The sequence below is a fragment of the Felis catus genome, chromosome B1 (assembly GCF_018350175.1).
Source record: "Felis catus isolate Fca126 chromosome B1, F.catus_Fca126_mat1.0, whole genome shotgun sequence".
Lineage (NCBI taxonomy): Eukaryota > Metazoa > Chordata > Mammalia > Carnivora > Felidae > Felis > Felis catus.
In genome coordinates, this window is record NC_058371.1 from 15228140 (window position 1) to 15251741 (window position 23602).

A 23602-nucleotide genomic window follows, 5' to 3' on the forward strand; every position below is an offset into this window, starting at 1 on the left:
GGCTCTGTGCTGGGCATGAAGCCTACTTTAAAAAAATAAATAAATAAAATCATCCCTTACAGCTTGTTTCCCTCTCTCTCTCTTTTTCACTTTCCCATATGCTCATCTGTTTTGTTTCTTAAAGTCCACATATGAGTGAAATCATATGGTATTTGTCTTTCTCTGACTGACTTATTTTGCTTAGCATGATATACTGTAGCTCCATTCACACTGTTGCAAATGGCAAGATTTCATTCTTTTTGACGGTTGAGTAATATTCCATTGGGTATATAGACTACTTCTTCTTTATCATTCATCAGTTGATGGGACACTTGGGCTTTTTCCATAGTTTGGTTATTGATAATGCTGCCATAAATATCGGGGTACATATACCTCTTCGAATTTTTGTATTCTTTGGGTAAATACCTAATAGTGCCGTTGCTGGATCATAGGGTAGTTCTATTTTTAACTTTTTGAGAAACTCATTGAGAAATTTTAAAGAATGTTAATTAAGTAGCTGCCTGAGCCAGCTCAAGTGGTGCCAGAAGTGGCTCAGATCACCTAGGGGTATGCTCTCTAGGCCTATGTTTATCCAGTCAGAAGGTCTTAGGCTTGGTTTGACCCAAGCTCTCCCTTTATTTGAAGGGTCTGACCCAAAATGTCCAGCTTTTGGGAGCCTCTTCTCTGAAGATATACACGGATTGAAGCAATCTGCATCTATGCATTTATTGCAGAGTTCATACTGTTAAAAACAGAGACTATTTTGAACACCAAATGCTATCATTATGCAAAATTTGGGCAGCACTTCTTAAATTTTTTTTTCAACGTTTATTTATTTTTGGGACAGAGAGAGACAGAGCATGAATGGGCGAGGGGCAGAGAGAGAGGGAGACACAGAATCGGAAACAGGCTCCAGGCTCCGAGCCGTCAGCCCAGAGCCCGACGCGGGGCTCGAACTCACAGACCGCGAGATCGTGACCTGGCTGAAGTCGGACGCCTAACCGACTGCGCCACCCAGGCGCCCCATCACTTCTTGATGTTACATAAGAGCTAGATCTATGTTTCACAGAGAATGGATATTCCAACCCAATGTATGCTGCCTGTGACAGAAGATGAATTTCAAATTTGGTTACAGAAGTAAGTAGAGGGGCGCCTGAGTGGCTCAGTCGGTTGGGTGGCCAACTTCAGCTCAGGTCATGATCTCGTGGTTCACGAGTTCCAGCCCTGTGTCGGGCTCTGTGCTGACACCTCAGAGCCTGGAGTCTGCTTCGGAGTCTGTGTTTCCATCTCTCTCTGCCCCCCCCCCCCCTGCTCACACTCTCTCTGTCAAAAATAAATTTTAAAAACATTTTTAAAAATTAAAAAAAAGTAGAACTTCTATTTATGTTTTTAAATGTTTTTTACATTTATTTTTGCGACAGAAAGACAGAGCATGAGCAGGGGAGGGGCAGAGAGAGGGAGACACAGAATCCGAAGCAGAGTCCAGGCTCTGAGCTGTCAGCACAGAGCCCGACACGGGGCTTGAACTCGTGAACCACGAGATCATGACCTGAGCTGAAGTTGGCCACCCAACCGACTGAGCCACTCAGGCGCCCCTAAATAAGTAAAACTTTTAAAGAACCTGATGGGCTGTCATTTCTAGGAACATGATGGACTATATACCAGGACTGACCTGCTCGATGAAAGCAACTAAAACAAAAACAAAAACAAAGTGATTTCTTTAAAATATTTGTAAAATGCATTAATAATGTCACAAGAAAGAAAAGCTTCACTGGGGCCTAAAACCAAGTAAACACAAGAAGGCAGACTGGTCAGAATGCAAAATTAGCTTTGGACGTCTGCTTTTTAAAGTGCCACTCCCAGCAGGGAACAAGAGACAAATCCTAGGCCAGATAAAGATGAAGCGGAATCGAACGGAATCATAAAGATGGGAGTCTAAGCAACAGATGAAAGACCATCATTAAAAACAAAACAAAAAAACCCATCACTGCCACTCTGAGAAAACAAGAAAGGAAAACTGCCTTTCTTGAAATTCTGGTGGGTGAAAAGTCCGTGATAATTCTTAATGACAATCTAACCCCTACATGAGTTTGCATCCCAATTTACACTATTACAGAGGGAGACACAGAATCCGAAGTAACTGCCAGGCAAAGAATGTGGCTTCAAATTACCCCAAGCTGATAGTGCCCACGGGTACCTGGAATTAGTAAATGCTAATCCTCCCTGAAGAAATTCACCTTGAACTTGAAACCCAAGGAATTCCCACCTATTCCAGGAATAGAACCTAGAGTAAACACACCACACACACACACACACACACACACACACACCCCTCAAGGAAACCAGGCATTTGGCTGAAAGGCAGCAGAAACAACAAACAGAAGAATGAGATATTGGAATTATCAGCTACACAATACAAAATAAACACATTTGACATGCTTCAGAAATAAAAGGGGATGAAAAATGTGAGTAGGGAGTAAGAAAAGATTTATAACAGAAGCAGACATGAAAAAGAACCAAATAGAAATTCCACAACTGAAATGTAAAATAAACACAATTCCAAACTTAGAGGAAGTTTTATGAAAGATTAGACAAAGCCAAATAATGCACTAATGAGCTGGAAAAGAGAGCTGAAAAAAATATTCAGAACGCAGCACAGAAAGAAGAAAAGAAAGGAAATATGAAAGAATGGTTAGGAGACTTGGAAGAAACCAAACATTTAAGCAGAATTCCTAAGGTCAAGGAGGAAACGGGACAGGGTAGTGTTTGAAGAGATAACTATGGCGACTTTCCCAGAAGTGACAACTGTCAACAGCCTTCTTTTTTTTTTTTATTTTTCTTTTACATTTATTTTTTTTTATTTTTTTTAATGTTTATTTATTTTTGAGGGACAGAGAGAGACAGAGTGTGAATGGGGGAGGGAGAGAGAGAGAGGGAGACACAGAATCCAAAGCAGGCTCCAGGCCCTGAGCTGTCAGCACAGAGCCCGACATGGGCTCGAACGCACAAACCATGAGATCATGACCTGAGCTGAAGTTGGACGCTGAACCGACTGAGCCACCCAGGTGCTCCAACATTTATTTACTTTTGAGAGAGAGAGAGAGTGAGCATGAGTGGGGGAGGGGCAGAGAGAGAGGGAGACACAGAATCCAAAGCAGCTCCAGGCTCTGAGCTGTCAGCACAGAGCCCGACACGGGGCTCGAACTCGTGAACCATGAGATCATGACCTGAGCCGAAGTCAGACGCTTAACCGACCAGGCCACCCAGGCGCTCCCTGTCAACAGCCTTCTGATTCACGATACCAAATAAGTTCCAAATAGGTAAATAAAAATTAATACTTACGGATAAACCCAGAGGGCATTATGCTAAATGAAATAAACCAGACATAGAAGGACAAATACTGCATGCCCTCAGTTACATGTGGAATCTAAAAAAAGTTGAATTCATAAAAGCAAAGAGTAGAACAGGGGTTGGTGGGAACTAAGGGGTGGGGAAAATGGGGAGATATTGGTCAAAGGGAAGAAACTTTCAGTTACACAGGATGAGTAAGTTTTGAAGATCTCATGTACCGCGTGGTGACTGTAGTTACTAGTACTGTATCATATACCTGAAATTTGTTAAGAGAACAGATCTTAAGTGTTTTCACCATACACACACACAAACATGATTATTACGCGATGTGATGGATATGCTAACCAGCTTGATTGTGGTAATCAATTCACAATGTTCACCCATCTCAAAACATCACATGGTACACTTTAAATGCATACAGTTTTTGTTTGTCAATTACACCTCCATAAAGCCAAAGGCAGAAGAAAGTAATAGACATGTAGGCAGATCATAGTGAAGTTACAGAGCACCAAAGACATGTTAAAAAGCAGACACGGTAAAAAGGAGAGATTACCCAATCAAACAGAAAGGAGAATAACAAAGTACTTCTTGACAGCAACAATAGAAGCCAGAAGACAATGGAGCAATGTCACAAGGTACCAAATAAAAAATAATGATCAACCTAAAATCAGGGGAAATAACTTTCAATAACGAGAGCTTTTGCTCATAATGAGAGGCTGTTGACGGTTGTCACTTCTGGGAAAGTATTTGCAGGCAAGTAAAGACTGAGAGTTTGCCTCACAGACTCTCATCAAAGGAAACTCTAAAGGATGTGCTTTAGCCATGGGGCAAGTTGCCCAATTAGGTTTAAGATGTGAGAAAGAACGAAAAACAAAGAAATAATGAATATGTGCCTAAGTCAAAAGAATTTGGTAGAGAAAACACTATTGATAGCAAGATCTCATGGGGTCAAAATTAGAAATAAATTTAACAATTATATATCAATTGAAGAGGACCTAAGGTCATGTCTTTGGTTCCCTTTTTAACAAAATATTTTTTTAAGTTTATTTATTCATTTTGAGACAGACAGAGACAGCACAAACATGGGAGGGGCAGAGAGAGAGAGAGAATCCTAAGCAGGCTCCATGCTGCCAGCACAGATTCTGATACAGGGCTCGAACTCACAAACCATGAGATCATGATCTGAGCCAAAGCCAAGAGTTAGACACTTAATTGACTGGGCCACCCAGACACCCTTGTTGGTTTTCTTTTCAACTGAGTGTGTCATATTAAATTTTGTAAGTATGGTTTTAAAATATAGAAATGTAAGCTAGTAGGAGAGAGGGAAAAGTGAGGGGAAATAACCAATCCAAAACAAGAAAAGGGAAAGAAAACAACAGAAAAATATTGAACAATAGGAACATCATGGGCAAGAAAACAAGGTGACAGGAACAAATCCAGGTGGACTATTACTTACGACCAATGCTAGGACTAAAGTCTCCCTTTAAAAGCAAAGATTATCAAATTGGATTTTAAAAATATAACTATATGCCATCTTGATGAGGTCACAATAGTTCATTTTTGCTTTTGTTTCCCTCGCCTCTAGGGATATGTCTAGCAAGAAGTTGCTTTGGCCAAGGTCAAAGAGGTTGCTGCCTGTGTTCTCTTCTAGGATTTTGATGGTTTCCTGTCTTACATTTAGGTTTCTCATCCATCTTGAATTTATTTTTGTGTATGGTGTAAGAAAGTGGGCCAGTTTCATTCTTCCACATGTCGTCATCCCAGTTTTCCCAACACCATTTGTTGAAGAAGCTGTCTTTTTTCCATTGGATATTCTTTCCTGCTCTGTCAAAGATTAGTTGGCCGTACATTTATGGGTCCATTTCTGAGTTCTCTATTCTGATCCATTGATCACTGGGTCTGTTTTTGTGCCAGTACCATACTGTCTTGATGACTACAGCTTTGTAATACAGCTTGAAATCCTTCTGCACAGCAAAGGAAACAATCAACAAAACTAAAAGGCAATCAACGCAATGGGAGAAGATGTATGCGAATGACATACCAGATAAGGGATTAGTATCCAAAATCTATAAAGAACTTATCAAATTCAACACCCAAAAAACAAATAATCCAGTGAAGAAATGGGCAGAAGACATGAATAGACACTTTTTCAAAGAAGACATCCAGGTTGCTAACAGACACATGAAAAAATGCTCAACATCACTCATCATCAGGGAAATACAAATCAAAACCACAGGGAGATACTGCCTCACACCTGTAAGGATGGCTAAAATTAACAACTCAGGAAACAACAGATGTTGGTGAAGATGCGGAGAAAAGGCAATACTTTCGCACTGTTGGTAGGAATGCAAACTGGCACAGTCACTCTGGAAAACAGTTTGGAGTTTCCTCCAAAAGTTAAAAATAGAACTACCCTATGACCCAGCAATTGCACTACTAGGTATTTATCCAGAGGATATGAAAATGCTGATTCAAAGGGGCACATGTACCCCAATGTTTATAGCAGCACTATCAACAATAGCCAAATTATTATGGAAAGAACCCAAATGTCCATCGACTGATGAATGGATAAAGAAGATGTGGTATATACATACAATGGAATATTACTTGGTGATCAAAAAGAATGAAATCTTGCCATTTGCAACAACATGGATGGAACTAGAGTGTATTGTGCTAAGTGAAATAAGTTAGAGAAAGACATATATCATATGATTTCACTCATGTGGAATTTAAGAAACAAAATAGATGAACATAGAGGAAGGGAAGGATAAGTAAAATAAAAAGAGAGTAAGGCAAATCATAAGAGACTTTTTAAAAAAAATTTTAAGTTTATTTATGTATTTGGACAGAGAGAGCAAGCAGGGGAGGGGCAGAGAGAGAGGGAGAGAGAGAATCCCGAGCAGGCTCCACACTATCAGCATGGAACCCGATGTGGGGCTCAAACCCATGAACCGTGAGATCACAGCCTAAGCTGAAATCAAGAGTCAGACACTTAACCGACTGAGCCACGCAGGCACCCTGTAAGAGACTCTTAAATACAGAGAACAAATTGAGGGTTGCTGGAGGGGAGGGTGGGTGGGTAGATGAGCTAAATGGGTGACAGGCATTAAGGACAGGACGGTGCTTGTTGGGATGAGCAGTGGGTGTTACATGTAAGTGATGAATCAGTGAATTCTCCTCCTGAAACCAATACTACACTACATGTTAACTAACTTGAATTTAAATAAATAAATACATACATAAATGAATAAATAACTGTATGCCAATTATAAGAATATCAGTTAAAATATAAGGCTATAGTAATGTTGAAGATAAAAAGATAGATTCTAAACAAAAGTCAACAGATGTAGCTATATTAAAACCAGACAAAATAGAGTTTAAGGAAAAATCACTAGAGAAGTGAAGCTGCATAATAAAAAAATTTAGTCTGCCAGGAAAACAGATCAATGCCAAACTTCTAATAACTTATAACATAGTCTGCAAAAATATAAATAACAGAACGATGAGAAATTTAAAAATCTACTCTACAATGGGAGATTCCAAAATACCTCTCCAAATAATTGACGGTTCAAAATCATTAAGGATGGATGTTTGACTAGCATAGTCAACAGGAATCACCTAATGGACACATACTCAACACTGCACCAAACAAGCAGAGAATTCATATTCTTTCCAAGCACACGTGGAACATCTGTGCAAAATGGGCCAAAAAAAACTTACTCAACAAATCTCACAATCTGATACCACACAGCCCATATTATCTGGCCACAACCTAATTACATTTTAAATCAACAGTAAAAAGATAACTTTCTAATTATTTTTCTAATGATAACACTCCGGATTACACATGTCTAGCAACAAAGAAAATGTTGAATAATTCATGAATAAAGAAGAAATCATTATGAGAATTATAAAATGTTCAGCTTGGAATGATAATATTGATACTACATGATAAAATGTGCAGATGCAGCTAAAATAGTAGTTATAGGGAAATTTATAACTTTAAATATTTATATTATAAAATAAGAAGGTTTAAAAATGAATACTCTAAGTACCCAACCTGAGAAATTAGAACTAGAACAGAATAACCCCAGCAAAAGCAAGAACAAAAAAATAAAAAGAGCCAAAATTAAAGAAATAGAAATGAACACAAAACAGAAGATCAACAAAACCAAAAGTTGGCAAGCTCAATAAAAAAGAGAGGGAAAGAGAGCATGTACATAATTAGGCAATAATAGAAATGGAAAGAGAGACAGAAGTACAGATCCTGTAGTGATCAAAACCTAAACAAGATGTCCTGAACAACTTAATGTCAATAAAGTTGAAAACAGAGAAAACTGCCACATTTTTAGAAACTTGTAACCTACCAAAATCGACTCAAGAATATTTGGTTCTTGGGGCGCCTGGGTGGCGCAGTCGGTTAAGCGTCCGACTTCAGCCAGGTCACGATCTCGCGGTCCGTGAGTTCGAGCCCCGCGTCGGGCTCTGGGCTGATGGCTCAGAGCCTGGAGGCTGTTTCTGATTCTGTGTCTCCCTCTCTCTCTGCCCCTCCCCCGTTCATGCTCTGTCTCTCTCTGTCCCAAAAATAAATAAAAACATTGAAAAAAAAATTAAAAAAAAAAAAAAGAATATTTGGTTCTTACCGGTGGTGAACAAAGTAAAACACAGTAAAACACAGTAAAAAAAAAGTCTATACTGAACTTATAGACTTGTCAGATCACTATGCTAGACCCCTGAAACTAATGTAATATTATGTGCCACCTGAAAAAGGAAAAATTAGGTTATAATAATACCAGAAATTAAATAATAGAGGTCAGATAGAATATAGACACTATAACAGAAGCAAAGATGCTAAAAATCCATGCTATATAAAATTTGAAAAGGACAATAAAAATCCTTATATATTATTATTTTTTAAACTGATAGTTCTGTTCACCAACAAGGCCTAGAAGCAATGTCATCTTAGTAGCAATGAGTTTGGGGGGTAGAGGCAATTAAGTGGGGGTGTCTCCCTACTCAAGCTCAGTTTTTGTTTTTGTTTTTGTTTTTTTTTTTTTTTGGATGGTCTCAAGGTAAGTGCTACTTGGTAGCAAGAGAAATAAATGAACTGAGCTCTGAGGACAATGATTTAAAGACCAGCATCTGCAGGTAAAATAATTACATGTCAGTCAAGATCCTTGACTGTGGTTACTTGTTCATGACATTGACAGACTAAAATAGATTGACATCTTTTTATATTTTTAAAAGAATTATACTGCCAAAGAAACCACAAACCTGGCAAAAGGCTGTGACAATTCAAACCCATAAATCATTCCACAGGCCCTTGAAAATGTACAGACAGGAATTGGGTGGTGAGCACCATACAGCCTAAAAGAGGGAAGACTTGTCACACCTGCTTCAAATGTGGCCAAAAAGGAAAGTTGACAAGAAGGAACCTTCCAGAGAAAGAACTGGAGCCAGAGAGGATGGTGGCCAAGGGAGTTTCTTCCAGAGGAGAGCTGGAGATGCCAGGTGGGCTGATCACAGAACTCACTGCACATCACGACAGCGAGAGTACTCTGTGCAAACCCTCCCTGCAGGACCTGAAAGCTACATACAATGGCTGCTGTGTGTTTCCCTTCTGCCATATCCAATGGGAGTCTGTACTGTGGTGGTCTTGTTCCTACTCCACCACGGGAGAGGTAGGCAGGCAGACAACTTGTCTTTCGGTTGTTGGACCACAAGGAGGCCCAGTTGGACCTGTTCAAAGGACTCTCCATCACCCCGAATTCCTGGACCATGAATTGGATGGCACTCTGGTTTGTTTCCCTTTGGGGACAGGTGTATTTCTTCTCCGTGTGAAGAAGGGTGTGCATGAGGAAATTCGTAGCTAGAAACGTTGACTGGAGCTGGAGCTACTCAACTGTCCCCTGGCATCTGGTCTCCTCTTCTTCAAAGTTTTAGCAAGCATAGTGCCTCCCTAGCTAGAGACCCTCTTTCCCAGCCTCCATTGCAGGCAAGAGAGGCCATGTGACTAGATTTGGGATAGAAGAAGTTACATCTCCTTGAAGGCAAAACTGTTCACTTTGCACTTCTTCTTTCCACCTTCCCATGGAAGGAGAAAGGAACAGCCACAGTGGATCCAGAGAGAAGAGCTCCATAGCTGAAAAGTCCCACCAGCCTGAATTCCTAAATGATCTTGTGAAGCAAGGCCAGTCGGCCATCCCCAACCCTTTGAAGGTTAATGAGAAAAAGAAGAATTATCTTCTATTTTGTTTAAACCATTCTATTTTGGCATCTCTTTGTTATGACAAAGAGATGGGCCTCACACTTAGATACTGTTTCCATATAGCCAATATTTTAAAAGAATAAACATTTTGTTTGCAATGCCTTTGATCCTCATATATTTTTACATTTATCTACCCTGTTTTCTATTTCTAAGGCATGGCTAAAAATAACAGGACTGGCTTCTCAAAGATTTGTTATAAATTTACAATCACAATTGAGGCCCTTCTACCTCCTCAAACACATTAGCAACATGGCACATCCCTATCACTAAGAGTGGTCTTGCAACAATGCTTCCAGGAATGAATCAAAAATCTCTGTGTGTACGTGTGAGAGAGAGGGGAGGAAAGCATGTATTATTATCTAATAAACCCTCAAGGGTCTGAAATCCATCACAGAGAGCTTTGGGGTAAAGTCATTCTGTCTCATTCCTACCAGGTCCTATCTGCAGTCACTATATTTCTAACATGACTCTCTGATCTCTGTGCCTGATATTTCTCCATAGTGCCTCAATTGGGCTCATGTGATGACCATAGTAGCCATTTAACCCACAGAAAGCAACCTCCTTATTACAGAAGTTGCATTTTTTAAACTATGAGATGTCAGGAGCAAATCTTGAGTAAGGGAACTCAGAACTCTCTAACAGGGAAAATGTACTTGGTTCCCATTTCAGAACAACATTGTCAGATGACGCAATGTTGCAACAGGGCTTGTCTGGGTGAGCAGTGGCCACTATTTTAGACCCTACATGACAGCACTTGTAGACTTGAAATCTTTGGGATTCGATGCCTTTACATAGTGTAAGTTCTTTAAAAACAAAACAAAACAAAAACAAACAAAAAAACTTATTTTGAGAGACAGAGAGAGAACTCATAAGCACAAGTTGGGAAGGGGAGGAGAGAGAGGAGAGAGAGAATCTCAAGCACTGTCAGGGAAGAGCCTGATGTGAGGCTTGATCCCATGACCCTGGGAACATGATCTGAGCTGAAACCAAGAGTCTGATGCTTAACCGACTGAGCCACCTAGGCGCCCCTATAAGTGTAAGTTCTGACAATTTATTGGACATTCTGTCCACAAAGTTTCCCTTCATGGAGAAAAGACAGAAAATTTTTTTAAATTTTAAGCTGCCAGTGCGTAAGTAAAAGGACCCTTGCCTTAGGAGAGTATGGGTGACTATGGAAGAGGGAGCCAAGGGGATGATGGCGAATGCTGATCACTGAGGCCTGTACTAGGGATGACTGTGGGACCCTTCATTGTCCACCTGGTAGGTCAGCCCTGGATACCGTTTTTAAATATAAACAGTGTTTTCATCCATCTACACCCACAGACATGAGAAATGGCTTCAGTTCTTCAAAGAGTTGTCTCCCTCTAGTGGCCAAAGATTTTTCTTAAAAAAGACTCGGGCAGTAACGCAGCCTGGGTCCACTAAGAACACAACACCTTTACATTCTTGCGGAGAATGTGTAAATAATCCTTGAATTTGGAAATATCGTTATCGCATTTAATTTTATAAGCATATTCACCATAAATCCCAGAATGATAATATCAATTTTCAAAGGGTTATTAGGGGAACTAACCTGAGCTCATTAAATAAAATCAACAGGGGAATGTTGTGATGTTGCAGCTGGGAGGTAGGTTAGGCTCACTCGCTGGTGAGACAGTGGCTTTGGCACAGTAGCATAGAAGTAAAATGGCAAATGATTATATGTCACAGACTCTCACTATCATTCGCAAATAGTTGAAACCAAGAACCTTCAAATCTTCAGAGGTCAAGACTATGGCTGTAGGGACTGCTCCTGACAAAGTGGGGTTGCACTGGGGTAGACAGAATAATGGGTCCCCCAAAGATGTCCTTGTTCTAATTCCTAGAACCTATATGTAAGGTAGGTTCCGGGGCCAAGTGGAATTAATGTAGTGGATGGAATTAAAGTTGCTAGGGAGGGGCACCTGGGTGGCTCAGTCGGTAAAGCATCCGACTTCTTGATTTCAGCTCAGGTCATATTCTCAGGATTCGTGAGATCGAGCACCGTGCAGGGCACTGCACTGACAGCAGGAAACCTGCTTAAGATTCTCTCTCTCTCTCTCTCTCTCTCTCTCCCTCTCTCTCTCTCTCTCTCTCTCTAGGCCTCCCCTGCTCACACACACTCTCTTTCTCTCAAAATAAATAAATAAACATTTTTAAACAGCTGCTAGGGAGAATTTCCTGGACAATGAAATTATAAGGGTCCTTGAATGTGAGAGAGGGAATAGAAAAGAGGTTAGAGTGATGTGTTGTGAGAACTAGAAGAACCTGAACCAATGTCTCTGGCTTTGAAGAGGGAGGAAGAGGGCACGGGTCAAGGAACCAGAAGCTGGAAAAATCAAGGAAATGGATTCCCCCCGAGAGTCTCCAGAAATGAACACAGCCTTGCCAACACCTTGATTTCAGCCCTGTGAGATTTTAGATTTCTGACATCTAAAACTGTAAGATAATAAATGTGTGTAAGTTTTAAACCCCTAAATTGGTAGTAACTTGTTACAGCAGCAAAGGGAAACTGATACATGCCCTAACTTCTTTCCTGGAGGAAATGCGAAATACCGTCAGACCTTGAATTTATCTATTCAGAAATGACCTGCTGCTAAGCCTTGTACCATGGGCTCCGAAGACTCAAATCTGAGATTCAGGTATGAGAACATGGACCCCCCCAAAGAGGACACTTATTCAGTGCTCCTTCCCACATTGAGATGGGATGGTCCTGACATTCTCCCTAAGGCTGGCCAGGAGGTGAGCACACTGGCAAGCTCCATAGGTGTCTTCTCTTACAGAATGAGAGGGTTGGACTAAAAAACCTCGTTGGTCCCGTTCAGCTCTACAAATTCTATGGAACTAGAGTTCTCAGCTCTTCAAGCGGTTGATAAAGTAACACTGATACTTTTGTTTCTGCAATTCCGTCTGTTCCATGCGGACTTGCATCAGAGCAAGAGCCGGGGCTTCTGGTAGAAGTCTTTTCTAGCCATTTAGCTGGATGGGCACCCCTGCTCCCTGCTGTGAGGAGGAAAAGGGGAGAAAACAGTGGATGTTCTTCCACACTGTCCCTAGTCACACCCCCCCACAAAGGGCTTTCCTTCAGCTTCTCCTGAGCCCGCAGGAAGGTAGCCACCACAGGCTCCCAAGTTCACACAAGCTGCCTGAGGGAAAGTGTGAGCACAAGTGCCCTGCATCCAGACAGGCTGCTGGGGACCGAAGGCTCTGAAGTAGGGGACGAAGTTTGTGGCCACTGCGCACGGCAGCCTTCCGGCTGAACCTTCCCCCTGGAACAGCATCACGCCTTGGGCTTCCTTAACTAAGTCCCCAATAAGTTGGAGGCTTTGGGCCTGCGAAGTGTGGTACTGTATTTCACTGAACCCCAAGATGCCAAATCACCACCGTTGTGCTGATTAAGGATTTCTTAAGGGTGGGAGGTTCCCAGAATGAGTTACAGAAACTTTTATTTCCCAAGCTGGCCTATGCACCACGACAGCCGCACATGAGGCGGGGGCTGGGGCTCCAGCGTGGTTTTTGTGAGGAGCCTCTGCCATTTGCTTTTAGCCATCTTTTTGGAGGGCTTTGCGGTTGAGATCTCACTCTGCCTGCACGGTCGGTAAATATCCTTTGCCGGCTTCATTCCAGGCTTAAAATCAGTGGGGAAAAGTTTACTCGTGGGCTTGAGGCGACTGCATCTTGTTTCTATGGAAACCCAGGCTGCTCCATAAGCCCAGCTGTACATTCCTACTGCCCAGCCCCTTTCACGGGCAACTTTCAAGTAGACTGTCCCCTTCCCTGGGTAATAACTTTTGACTTTCAGAAGCCGAAGTGGCTTCGTGGGTGCACCCAAGCCTGACCGTAGAGTGCTGTGATTGACTGGCAATGCCTACCCCAGACGTGGGCCACATGTTCCCCCTGAATTAAACACTGTATGTCCACTCCAGAGCAAAGCAGTGCAATCAGTCTGTCGTTCACATGGGCTTCTGGGAGCTCACATCCAGGGATCAAGCAAGAACGTCACAGGAGTTGCTTCTGATCCACCCAGGGCACAGCAGCCCTCTAGAGCCAGGTTCCCCTGGGGCATGGGACTAGTGTCCCATTCCTTCTGTCTGGGGTAAGCGCTGGGCTTGTCTTGAGCACTTGATATAAAACATTCAGAGGTGGCCCCATCCTTAAATGGGGAACCATTCTGCAGAGAGCAGGGGCAGAGAGTATCTGATTTCCCCTCCTTGGAGCTTGGGACTCCAGAAATAGTAATTACAAGTTTTGTTGTTGTGAGGCAGCTGGGTGGCTCAGTCGGTTAAGTGCCTGACTCTTGATTCCAGCTCAGGTCACGATCTCACAGTTCATTAGTTCGAGCTCCTCATCAGTCTCTGCTCTGACAGCAAGGAGCCTGCTTGGGATTCTCTCCCCCTCCCTCCCTCCCTTTCTCTCTCTAAAAATAAATAAATAAACTTTAAAAAAAAAAAAAGGAAGATTTGTTGCTGCTGCAAGCAAAGGAAAGCTGGCTTGAATGAGCTCAGGTGAAGTGGAGACCACCCTCGAGAGGCGTGGAGATAGCCATCTCCCTCCAGAGGGGAACAGGAAGCAGCTAGGCCTCAGAGACAACTGTCCCAGCAGGACCCTCCCACCATCTCTCGAGTCTACTTCACTCTGACATTGGCTTTAGACTCTCCCACTGGCTCTTCTAGGTAAGTAACCTGTCTTGGTCAGCTCCCGGGCCTCCTGTTCCCAATCAGTGCTGCGATCCTCCCTTCATTGCAATTCACGAAGTCCAGGGAGGCATTCTTATTGGCCAGGCTTGCACAGGTAGGCCCTCAGGACCGACCACTTGGGCCAGGGCTAAGATAGTCTGACTGGCTGAACTTGGGTACACCCGGATCACTTAGCTCAGGGAAGGCACAGGCTGGGGACCCACAGCTGTCTCCTGAGGCCCAGCACTAAGTATCAGAGCTCCTCATAGACAATGAAGAGAGTGACCACAGGTTACCCCTCTATGCAACCACCACCCCACGAGTCAGGGCTGGGCACGGGAAGAGGGACGCAGCCCTCAGCTTATAGGGTGGGTTAGAGCAGTCAGAATCACCAAATCCCAGAGGCTTTAGGGAAAGGAAGTATTTCCAAAACATGGAGTCTGAGGCAGGAGCATCAAACAAGAGTAGTAATAATCATAATAGAAGAAGTAGGAGTGATAAGAAAAATAATACCATTCATCGAGCATCTATTTTGTGCCAAACATATAAAAGCACTTGACATGTACTATTTATACCTTTATAATCCTGTGAGGTGGTGCCATTAGGCCTATTTTGCAGTAAGAAAATTAAGGTTCACCAGATAGTGAGACACTCTCCTATAGCTTTTCTATAAGCACCAGAAGTGGTTTGAGAAAAAGCCTTTTTGGACGGATCATGCAGAGCCTCTGGATGGGGAGGTTTGTTAAAAAAATAAGCCAGCCTGGAGAAAGTCAGTGTAAAACCTAGGAAATTTTTGTTGGCGGTGGGGGGGGGGGGGGGGGGGGACAGTCCTGATTCACCTGTTGTTCCAACATCTGTATTACTAGCACTTCCTTTCATTCTCAAAAGCAGTGATGTGCTGATCAATGTTTAAAAGCAGATCTCAATATAGATACATGTGTGGATATGTATAGATAATATGCGTATGTCTGATATATGTACATCTGATATAACATAACATATGTACATCTGATACAAAGGATGTGTAATATGCAATCTACAAATAGTAAAATATACACTACACTTTGTTGAAAATTCCATCTGTCCAATTAATTCTCAAAGAATGCTTTTGTTGGCTTTTGCCAAAATCTTATATTGTTAGCCAACCTACAGGTTCGACCACGATTTGATCAATGGAGTTGCACTGTTTTCCCGCTCAATTGCTAACAGAAAACTGCTCGTTCTCTTCCCTATAAATTTATTGTAATTAAATCTAATAGGTGACCCACCATTGAACTATTTCTCTTTCTTGTACATATTACACTCGGAAATTCTAAACAGAAACTTCTCTCAGCTTCAGTGCTATGACTGCAATAGTGCCAGCCATATTCATACAGTTACAGGGATGACAACATTGTCCAAATCTGCATTATTTAATAGCAGCTGTATCTGACACCTGGCTCCAGAAACTACGGAAACGTTAAGCAGCAGACTCACTGCTTGCTGCCAGTACGAGCCAGCCTAGGCGTGCCACTGAGACAGTGCCCAATTCCAGCAAGGTATCACAGCCCTGCCCTACCTTTAGGAGAAGATTTCCAACCGTCCCTCCATAGCTGCAATGCTGGTGACTGTCACATTATGATATTAGGGACCAGCCAGGCAGAGGGAGAAAGGAAAGGCCCACAGGAGAGGCTCTGCCTCCCAATCCATGACCTGGGATCTGGGTTATGTGGACCCTGCAACTTTTAAACTGTTCCTCACTGATGAACAGATGTGGGGGGGGGGGGGGCGGGGGGCTCAAGGACAACTTAGGAGACGCTGCCCCTGTGAGCTAAGTGAACTCATGTAATTTTCTGGGTGTGCCATTTCTCGACTTTTTACAACCAGGGAGTAAATGTTCTGACAACTTCCCTGTGCCTGGGAACAATCTGACTCTGTACTTACAAAACCAACTTTATTTCACATTTCTAGAGGCTTTGTAGTACAGGAAAAAGTGACTCCCAACTTGGACACTTAGGTAAGTAAGGTCTTCAATCTCTCTCAATACCACTTCTTTAGCTAGAAATAGCAACAGCACTAATACTTAATGCACAATCTTGTGCTTTAATTAATTTGAGATGCTTTAATGAATTAATTAATTGAGAATTAAATGAGATAAGACACATGAGGGAATCCTTGGAAACTACAAACATAAGACACTATCGCTGTTATGCTGTTTAAATGTTACTAACATTTAAAAGTAGTGGCATCAGTAACTACAGCCGACAGAGCTGCAGTTATAGGTCACACAGGAACATGGGAGAAGCAAGAACTGGGTCTTTGTTATGTTTTGAAATTTCCTGTTCATGATTAGGACAGAGCAGAGATATGAATACTTCAGGAGGTTCAAAATTAAAAAAAAAAAAAATCCCCACTATTCTAGACTAAAAGCTTAATGTTCTCCAAGTTAGTTTTTCCAATTATTTGGGGTTTTTTTTTAATGTTTTTATTTATTTTTGAGACAGAGGCAGAGCATGAGCAGGGGAGGGGCAGAGAGAGAGGGAGACATAGAATCCGAAGCAGGCTCCAGGCTCTGACCTGTCAGCACAGAGCCCGACGCGGGGCTCGAACTCACAGACCGTGAGATCATGACCTGAGCTGAAGCCGGACGCTTAACCGACTGAGCCACCCAGGCGCCCCAATTTGAGATTTTTTTTTAACGTTTGTTATTTATTTTTGAGAGAGAGAGACAGAGCATGAGCGGGGAGGGGCAGAGGGAGAGGGAGACCCAGAATCCAAAGCAGGCTCCAGGCTCTGAGCCATCAGCACAGAGCCCGACGCGAGACTCGAACCCACCAACTGTGAGATCGTGACCTGAGCCGGAGTCAGACGCTTAACCGACTGAGCCACCCAGGCACCCCTATTTTAGAATTATTCTAGACAAATGAATAATGTTCCATATATAATACTCCCATAGCATTACCCATCTTTACATTCCCAGTTCTCAGTTCAACAATTTTTCTACGGAGCCCGTCCTCCAGGTCAGACACTGTACTACGTTTGGAGGATTCCTGTCCTTGAAAAGTTCCTACTAAGTCTCTTTCTAAAAACTAAGAATATGTAGGTTTTTATGTGAACCATGACTCACTCCCATCATGTGATGTCTGAGTGCTCAGGTGTAAGGACCTTGTCACACCAGCCCTCAACCGAGAGGAAACGCTCCATCAACAAGGAGACACTGGGGATACAAGAGAAGGACACAGTCTTCGCTGAACGGGGCCTCCGTGTGCCCGAGCCTGCACCCTCAGACGTGGAACAACAGGAGAGGCTAGCTTCTGAGAATGCCCCAGAAAACAGAGCGGCCAGCAAGGCGTTCCGTGAATCAGAAGACTGCATTCGCTAACTGTGGGGGGTTGTGGGCTTGCTGGCTCGTGCCTTTATTCTCAGTCCAAAACTGAATGCTGTCGGTCTTTGCTTTAGCTGAGGCCAGCAATGCAAAACATCAAACCAGTAATTTGCTTTAACTGTGTCACGTTAATGGACTGTAAACTGACAAAAGGACTCCTTAACATTCAACAGCTTCTAGCTCAATTTGAAACAAATAAAAAAACATTTAAATGTAAATCTAGTAGGTTTATAATTATTGTCTAAATAAATAGACTTATCCCCTAATGAACAGGCTACATAGCACATGTATTTCTAATCCTCAATCAATCACTACCAAAATAAAGGTCACTTGGTCACTTACTTTGGAGAAGACTTTTTTTAAGCATTGTGTCATAATCACCGACGGGAGGGAAATTGAGCCATATGCTTCTTCAGCCTGGGGAACGTTCATAATCTTTGGCCCAGTAATCTTCTCTCTAGGAATCCAATTTAAGGAAGAAATTAGATATATGGAAAAGACTTACATACAATATGTTCACATGAGTGCTATCATAATAAAAACATTGGTTATAAAATTATATTTTGTCAACAGAATTGAATATTGAGAAACCATTAAACAGCATGTTTTCAAAATGTTTTAGGAATATCTAATGTTTACAAAAATAAATAGGGTGTAAAACTTTATAATGAATAAAATGTCATATATAAGATACATACTATATTTATTATGTATTTAATAATACATATATAGGCACACACCTATCACATAGAAAAAAATTGGGAAGAAAATACACTAAAAATACTAATGGTAGTTTTCTCTAGGTGGTGGGATTATGAGTGGCTTTTATTTTTTAACACTGCTTTTCTGTTTGTTCAGGTTTCCCTAATAAGCCCGAAGATCGGCCAAGAATAAAGAATATGTCGGCCAGGTTGACACATGGTTCCTATGACAATTATACATACAACTGTAAAATAATAAACTGACATCATTTTTAATATCTTAACATAAATATCTAGTGGCAAAAAAAAAAAAGACCATGATGAAAAATTTGCCTAGTAAAGTAAAATGATAGGGGAAAGAATCATCCAGAATTCCACCCGTCAGAGGGAAATGCGATCAATATCCCATGACTGACTGAGTGGGTGGGTGGCTTTGCGCTATGCCGTGGAGTCCTACATTGGCCATGGCTGTCACCCTGGAGAGTAGGGACTGACTGGGTCCTCCCCTCCAGGTGGGGGACTGAAACAGAACCCCCTTCCCCACTTGAATCAACCCTTGTGCATTTGAGACTTTCATGTAATGCTCCACTTGAAGAAAGGCTCCATGGAAAAACAAGTACTAAAAGAACTGGAGGCCTCACTATTCAACCTCCTCCCTAAAGCTAAACCCTTAGGTTGTTTCTAGTTTTTCTCTAACACAATGGCAGATTGAGGATAATGATCATTTTCTAAAGCTCTTGATGTGCCCAAACCACACAGACAAAGGCCAACCAGTTTATACTCCCATCAGCTTGGTCATCTTACAGTACCCTTACCTACACCAAGCAAAAAAATTTTTTAATTTGTTAATTTGATATATATATATTTTTTTTTTTTTTAAGGTTTATTCATTTTTCCGGAGACAGAGAGAGTATGAGCCTGAAAGGGGCAGAGAGAGAGGGAGACACAGAATCCGAAACAGGCTCCAGGCTCCGAGCTGTCAGCACAGAGCCCAATGCGGGGCTCGAACTCACGGACCGTGAGATCATGACCTGAGCTAAAGTCAGATGCTCAACCGACTGAGCCACCCAGGCGCCCCTTGTTAATTTGATATATTTAAACTACAGTCTCTCATTTGTTCTTACCCATCTTAAAAACCGTTTCATCTTCTTTGACTACCTCTTCCAAGAACTCTTCCATCAGCAGAATCCCTCTGAGGAGGATGTGGACACCCCCTGACTGAAGTGCCTGGAGCTGTCCACGCAGCTTGTGCTTGGATTTTCTTCTCCCTAGGCCCCAGGTCAGCCACATGACTCTACTTCAGAAAGGGCCAAACTTGTGGAGGAAGTTTCCCTCTGAGAAATGCCAGGTGCCAGATCCAACATCCCCCTTCCTTCTGAAACACTCTCCAGGACCACAGAATCTTGGAAGTGGATGATGCCCCCAAGAGTAGTCTTCCTTCGGCCTCTGGTTACAGAGATAAAGGCTCCGAGCCCTGTAGTGGGAAACAAGTGTACCAGTGAATGACAGAGCCAGGACCAAGACCTGGGTGTCCTGGGGGTCTTAGCCCAGGGTTCTTCCCACCGCCAGCCTCCAGCTGCCTCTGTAACCATCAAACAGCAGTCAAAGTGAACCCTGCTCCTTCATCCTATCTGATCACTTTCTAGGAAGGGTGTGTCATCATCATCCATCTGGAAGAATAAATCACAAGGGATCCTGATCCAGGGGGTGAATAGAAGCTGAAATCTACCTCAAGCAGAGGGACAGAAATTCAAAGCAGAAAGAAGACAAATTGGTAGATGTTCCCCTGAAACTGGCAAGTTCCTAGAACTCAACTTTAAAGTCAGCCTACGAATGACCACTAGGCGGAGCTCTATTTTCAAAATAAAGTCTTAATCTTTGAGCTATGAACTGGCTTTCAGCACAAATGGTTGAAAATATCAGCTTAGTGCAAGGATTTGCTCACCAAATCCACTGGTTCCCGTCCAGATTTTATGCCAATCTAAAGTCTACAGTCTGTAGTGCCCCCATGAGCTAAACCTTTTGGTCCCTCGATTACTGTCTTAAAAGTAAATACAATAGATGTGTGTGTATGTGTGTGTGTGTGTGTGTGTGTGTGTGTGTGTGTGTGTGTGTGTAAAATAAACCTGAACAGAGAAGTTACAAAACATGTATTTATCTCGGCAACAGAGAATTTTAAATATATATTTAAAATGTATTCTAACATATGAAATATATATTTTGTATTATGTAAATACAATGTAAAATATACTTAATATATATTTATGTGTAATTATATTCAGATATATTTAAATGTATTTTAATATACAAAATATACGTTTACTGCATTCTATATAATTGCATATGTTATATATTTAAAATTCTTTCTGCTGTTGAGTGATAAATACCTACTTTGTAACCCCAATTATACATAAGATATCTATATATTTATATGTATTGTGCTAAATATATTTTATATAATAAAATATTTTAAAATACATATTTAAAATTTTCTCTGTTTCTGAGTGCTAGATACATACTTTGTAATTTCTCTGGCTGTTTTCCCTGTAATAATCATCAAAAGCCCTGAACACACAGAAAAGCCTTTTTATTGACCCATTCAAGGTATGTAATTCTATGTTTCCCTAGTGCATATCTGTTCACATAGAGTTGAAAACAGAAAAGAAAGGGAGGGATTAAATTTAAAGAGAAATAGGCATTGGCTGCTGTTCCTTGCTGAATTAGGGCAGAAAGCAAAAAAAAAAAAAAAAAAAAAAAAAAAAACAAGAGTCTATTGTACCTACGAGGAAGAAAGGCTTTCAATAGTCCCAACCAAATATGAAAATATAACAATCTTCTTGTAATTGCCTTTAGTGCTAGTTTTAACATACAGATTGAGGGGTGAAAAAAGCATATATTTAGTACTCCTTCCTTATTTATGCTGCTTTGAGGAAAATCATCTCAGCGTGAAACACAAGAAAATAATAAATTGGGAGGTTTTCATGAGATCTGATCAGCAGCCCTAAAATGCAACTTTTCTCAGCCTCCCAGGAGAAAACAAAAAGCAAAAACACACACCCTCACCAAAACCAGGCTTGACAGACAACCTCATGGAAGATTCAGACAGACTCCATTAGCTACATGGCAGAGGGAGCTGGGCGGGGAAAACACCTACTGACATGCTCCTTGTCAAGGCATACTTATCCAGGGTTTCACTTCTGGAGACTGAGACCACTGAAAAAGGTCAGAAGCCGTTCCCATACGTCCCCGCAGGACTGCGGATCCGAACTCTGAAACAACCAGAGAGGCACACAGGTGCTACTCTTTGAGATAACGAGTTCTTGGTGATTCCACTGCCCATCCCATGCCTCTTTTAGTCTAGGTCCATTCAGAAGTAGGAACTGAGAAAACACCAAACCGTGCAGAAAGGAGGAGGAACCGAGGGTAGCTCATCACACTGGAGGAAAAACAGTCCCCACAAGTAAAGTTCACTAAGTAATAGAAGAGTGGGAAAGAAACCTGTTTAGCAGGATAGAGGCACCTGAGTTTTCCAGGCACTTCTTGGATTCCAAATACAGTATCAGAGAACCAATCAGCTAGGAGGAGCTGGAGATGTGGTAAAACAGAACTTCTCGGGGTGAACATCGGCCAGGAACTGGGAACAGGAACTTGTGATGTCCCTCTGGCCAGCGCTCAGAGAATGAGACTGCACACAAGCAGATGTGACCACACACAATCAGCTTGCTCTCTCTTAACAGACACCAACTGTATACAGACGCCACCACGTTCAAGGATGAGTAAATACGGGGGATAGGAACCCCACAACGGGGAGCTAATTGTAAAAAGCTACAGAAAATAGGAAAGGGAATTCATCTTGATGATCCAGTAGAATAATAGCCCTAAAAATAATAAGAAAGCTACAGCAGAATCCACAAGATTCAACGAACTGGCATCCTCTATAGGACATAAAAAGATATTACCTCTATTTAGCAAAAGCAAAAAAAAAAACCCACAAAAACCATAAAGAATAAGTGGAGATGAAAATGGAGTGATACGAGATAAACTAATACTTTCCACAGATAATTATGAACCCAACGTAAGCTGAGCACTGTGTTACGAGTGGAGAGCCCAGAGATAGGAGAAACAGATGTAAGCCGCTTTTGCCGCAACTTATACTTTGATGAGATTCACAGACAATAAAATAATAAACAAATAATTTAACATGTGATAACTGCTATGCAGAAAACCAAAAGGGCGCTAATTTAGGGAATAACGGGGGCACCTACTTAGATAAAGGCATCAGGGAAGGCTCCTGGAACAGGGTGGTATTTACTCTGAGCCAGCTTTGAGAAGAGCAAGTAACTCTTGCATTACTGGCAGAGAAAGCAGAAAGCAGCTTGCTGTAAGGTGAAAAAAGGATTCTGCCTGCTTGAGGAACCTAAAAAAGAGCAGTGTGCGTGGTGAACAGTACAAGATCAATTTGGAAACACAAGCACCGGTCAGTCACATAGGACCTTTACTGCCAGGAAAAGCATTTTGGATTTTAAATATGAAACAAAGTTACTGAGTGTCAATATATATGGATATGTGTGTGTGTGTGTGTGTGTGTGTGTGTGTGTGTGTGTGTGTATTTATGTGTATTTATATTCGTACATACATATATATATACATATATATTTAAATGCATATATTAATTACTACTGCATAGAGAATGGACTAGAGACCACAGAGGAAGCAAAAAATAGAGGGTCTCAACTCAGGGAAGAGATAACAGTGCCTGGAACTGAAGTAACGATGGACAGTAGGAGGGAGACGAATGGGCAGTTTAAAGAGGCAGAGGGCAGGGGCGCCTGGGTAGCTCAGTCGGTTAAAAGTCTGATTTCGGCTCAGATCATGATCTCACAGTTAGTGAGTTCAAGCCCCTTGTCGGGCTCTGTGCTGACAGCTCAGAGCCTGGAGCCTGCTTCCAATTCTGTGTCTCCCTCTCTCTCTGACCCTCTCTCCCACTTGCGCTCTCTCTCTCTCTCAAAAATAAACATTAAAAGAAAATTAAAAAAAAAAAAAGAGGCAGAGGGCAAACTCCCGGGATGCAGAGGAAAAGGGAGCAGCAGAGATCAAAAAGATAAGAAAGATGACTGAGAATACAAAACTCTTTTCTGGATGACTGGTATTTCTAAAGGAGAAACCACAGCAATTGAATGAAAATGATGAAGATAAAGGGATTATTTTCCTGAAACAAACAATACCCAAGTCTAAAAATGTAAAA

The 23602-nt window shown here is 41.8% G+C and overlaps 1 protein-coding gene across 1 annotated transcript in view; it reads right to left on the reverse strand.

The window, feature by feature from the left end:
- Positions 1-19670, reverse strand: part of ENPP6 (ectonucleotide pyrophosphatase/phosphodiesterase 6) — a 138627-nt gene extending 118957 nt beyond the window's left edge. The window contains exons 1-2 of the mRNA XM_045055209.1: positions 19482-19670; positions 17999-18113 (exon numbers count right to left, since the gene is read on the reverse strand). Of these exons, the coding sequence (XP_044911144.1) occupies positions 17999-18023 (25 nt within the window). The 5' untranslated portion in view covers positions 18024-18113; positions 19482-19670. The remainder of the gene's footprint in view (positions 1-17998; positions 18114-19481) is intronic.
- Between the last annotated feature and the right edge of the window lie 3932 nt (positions 19671-23602).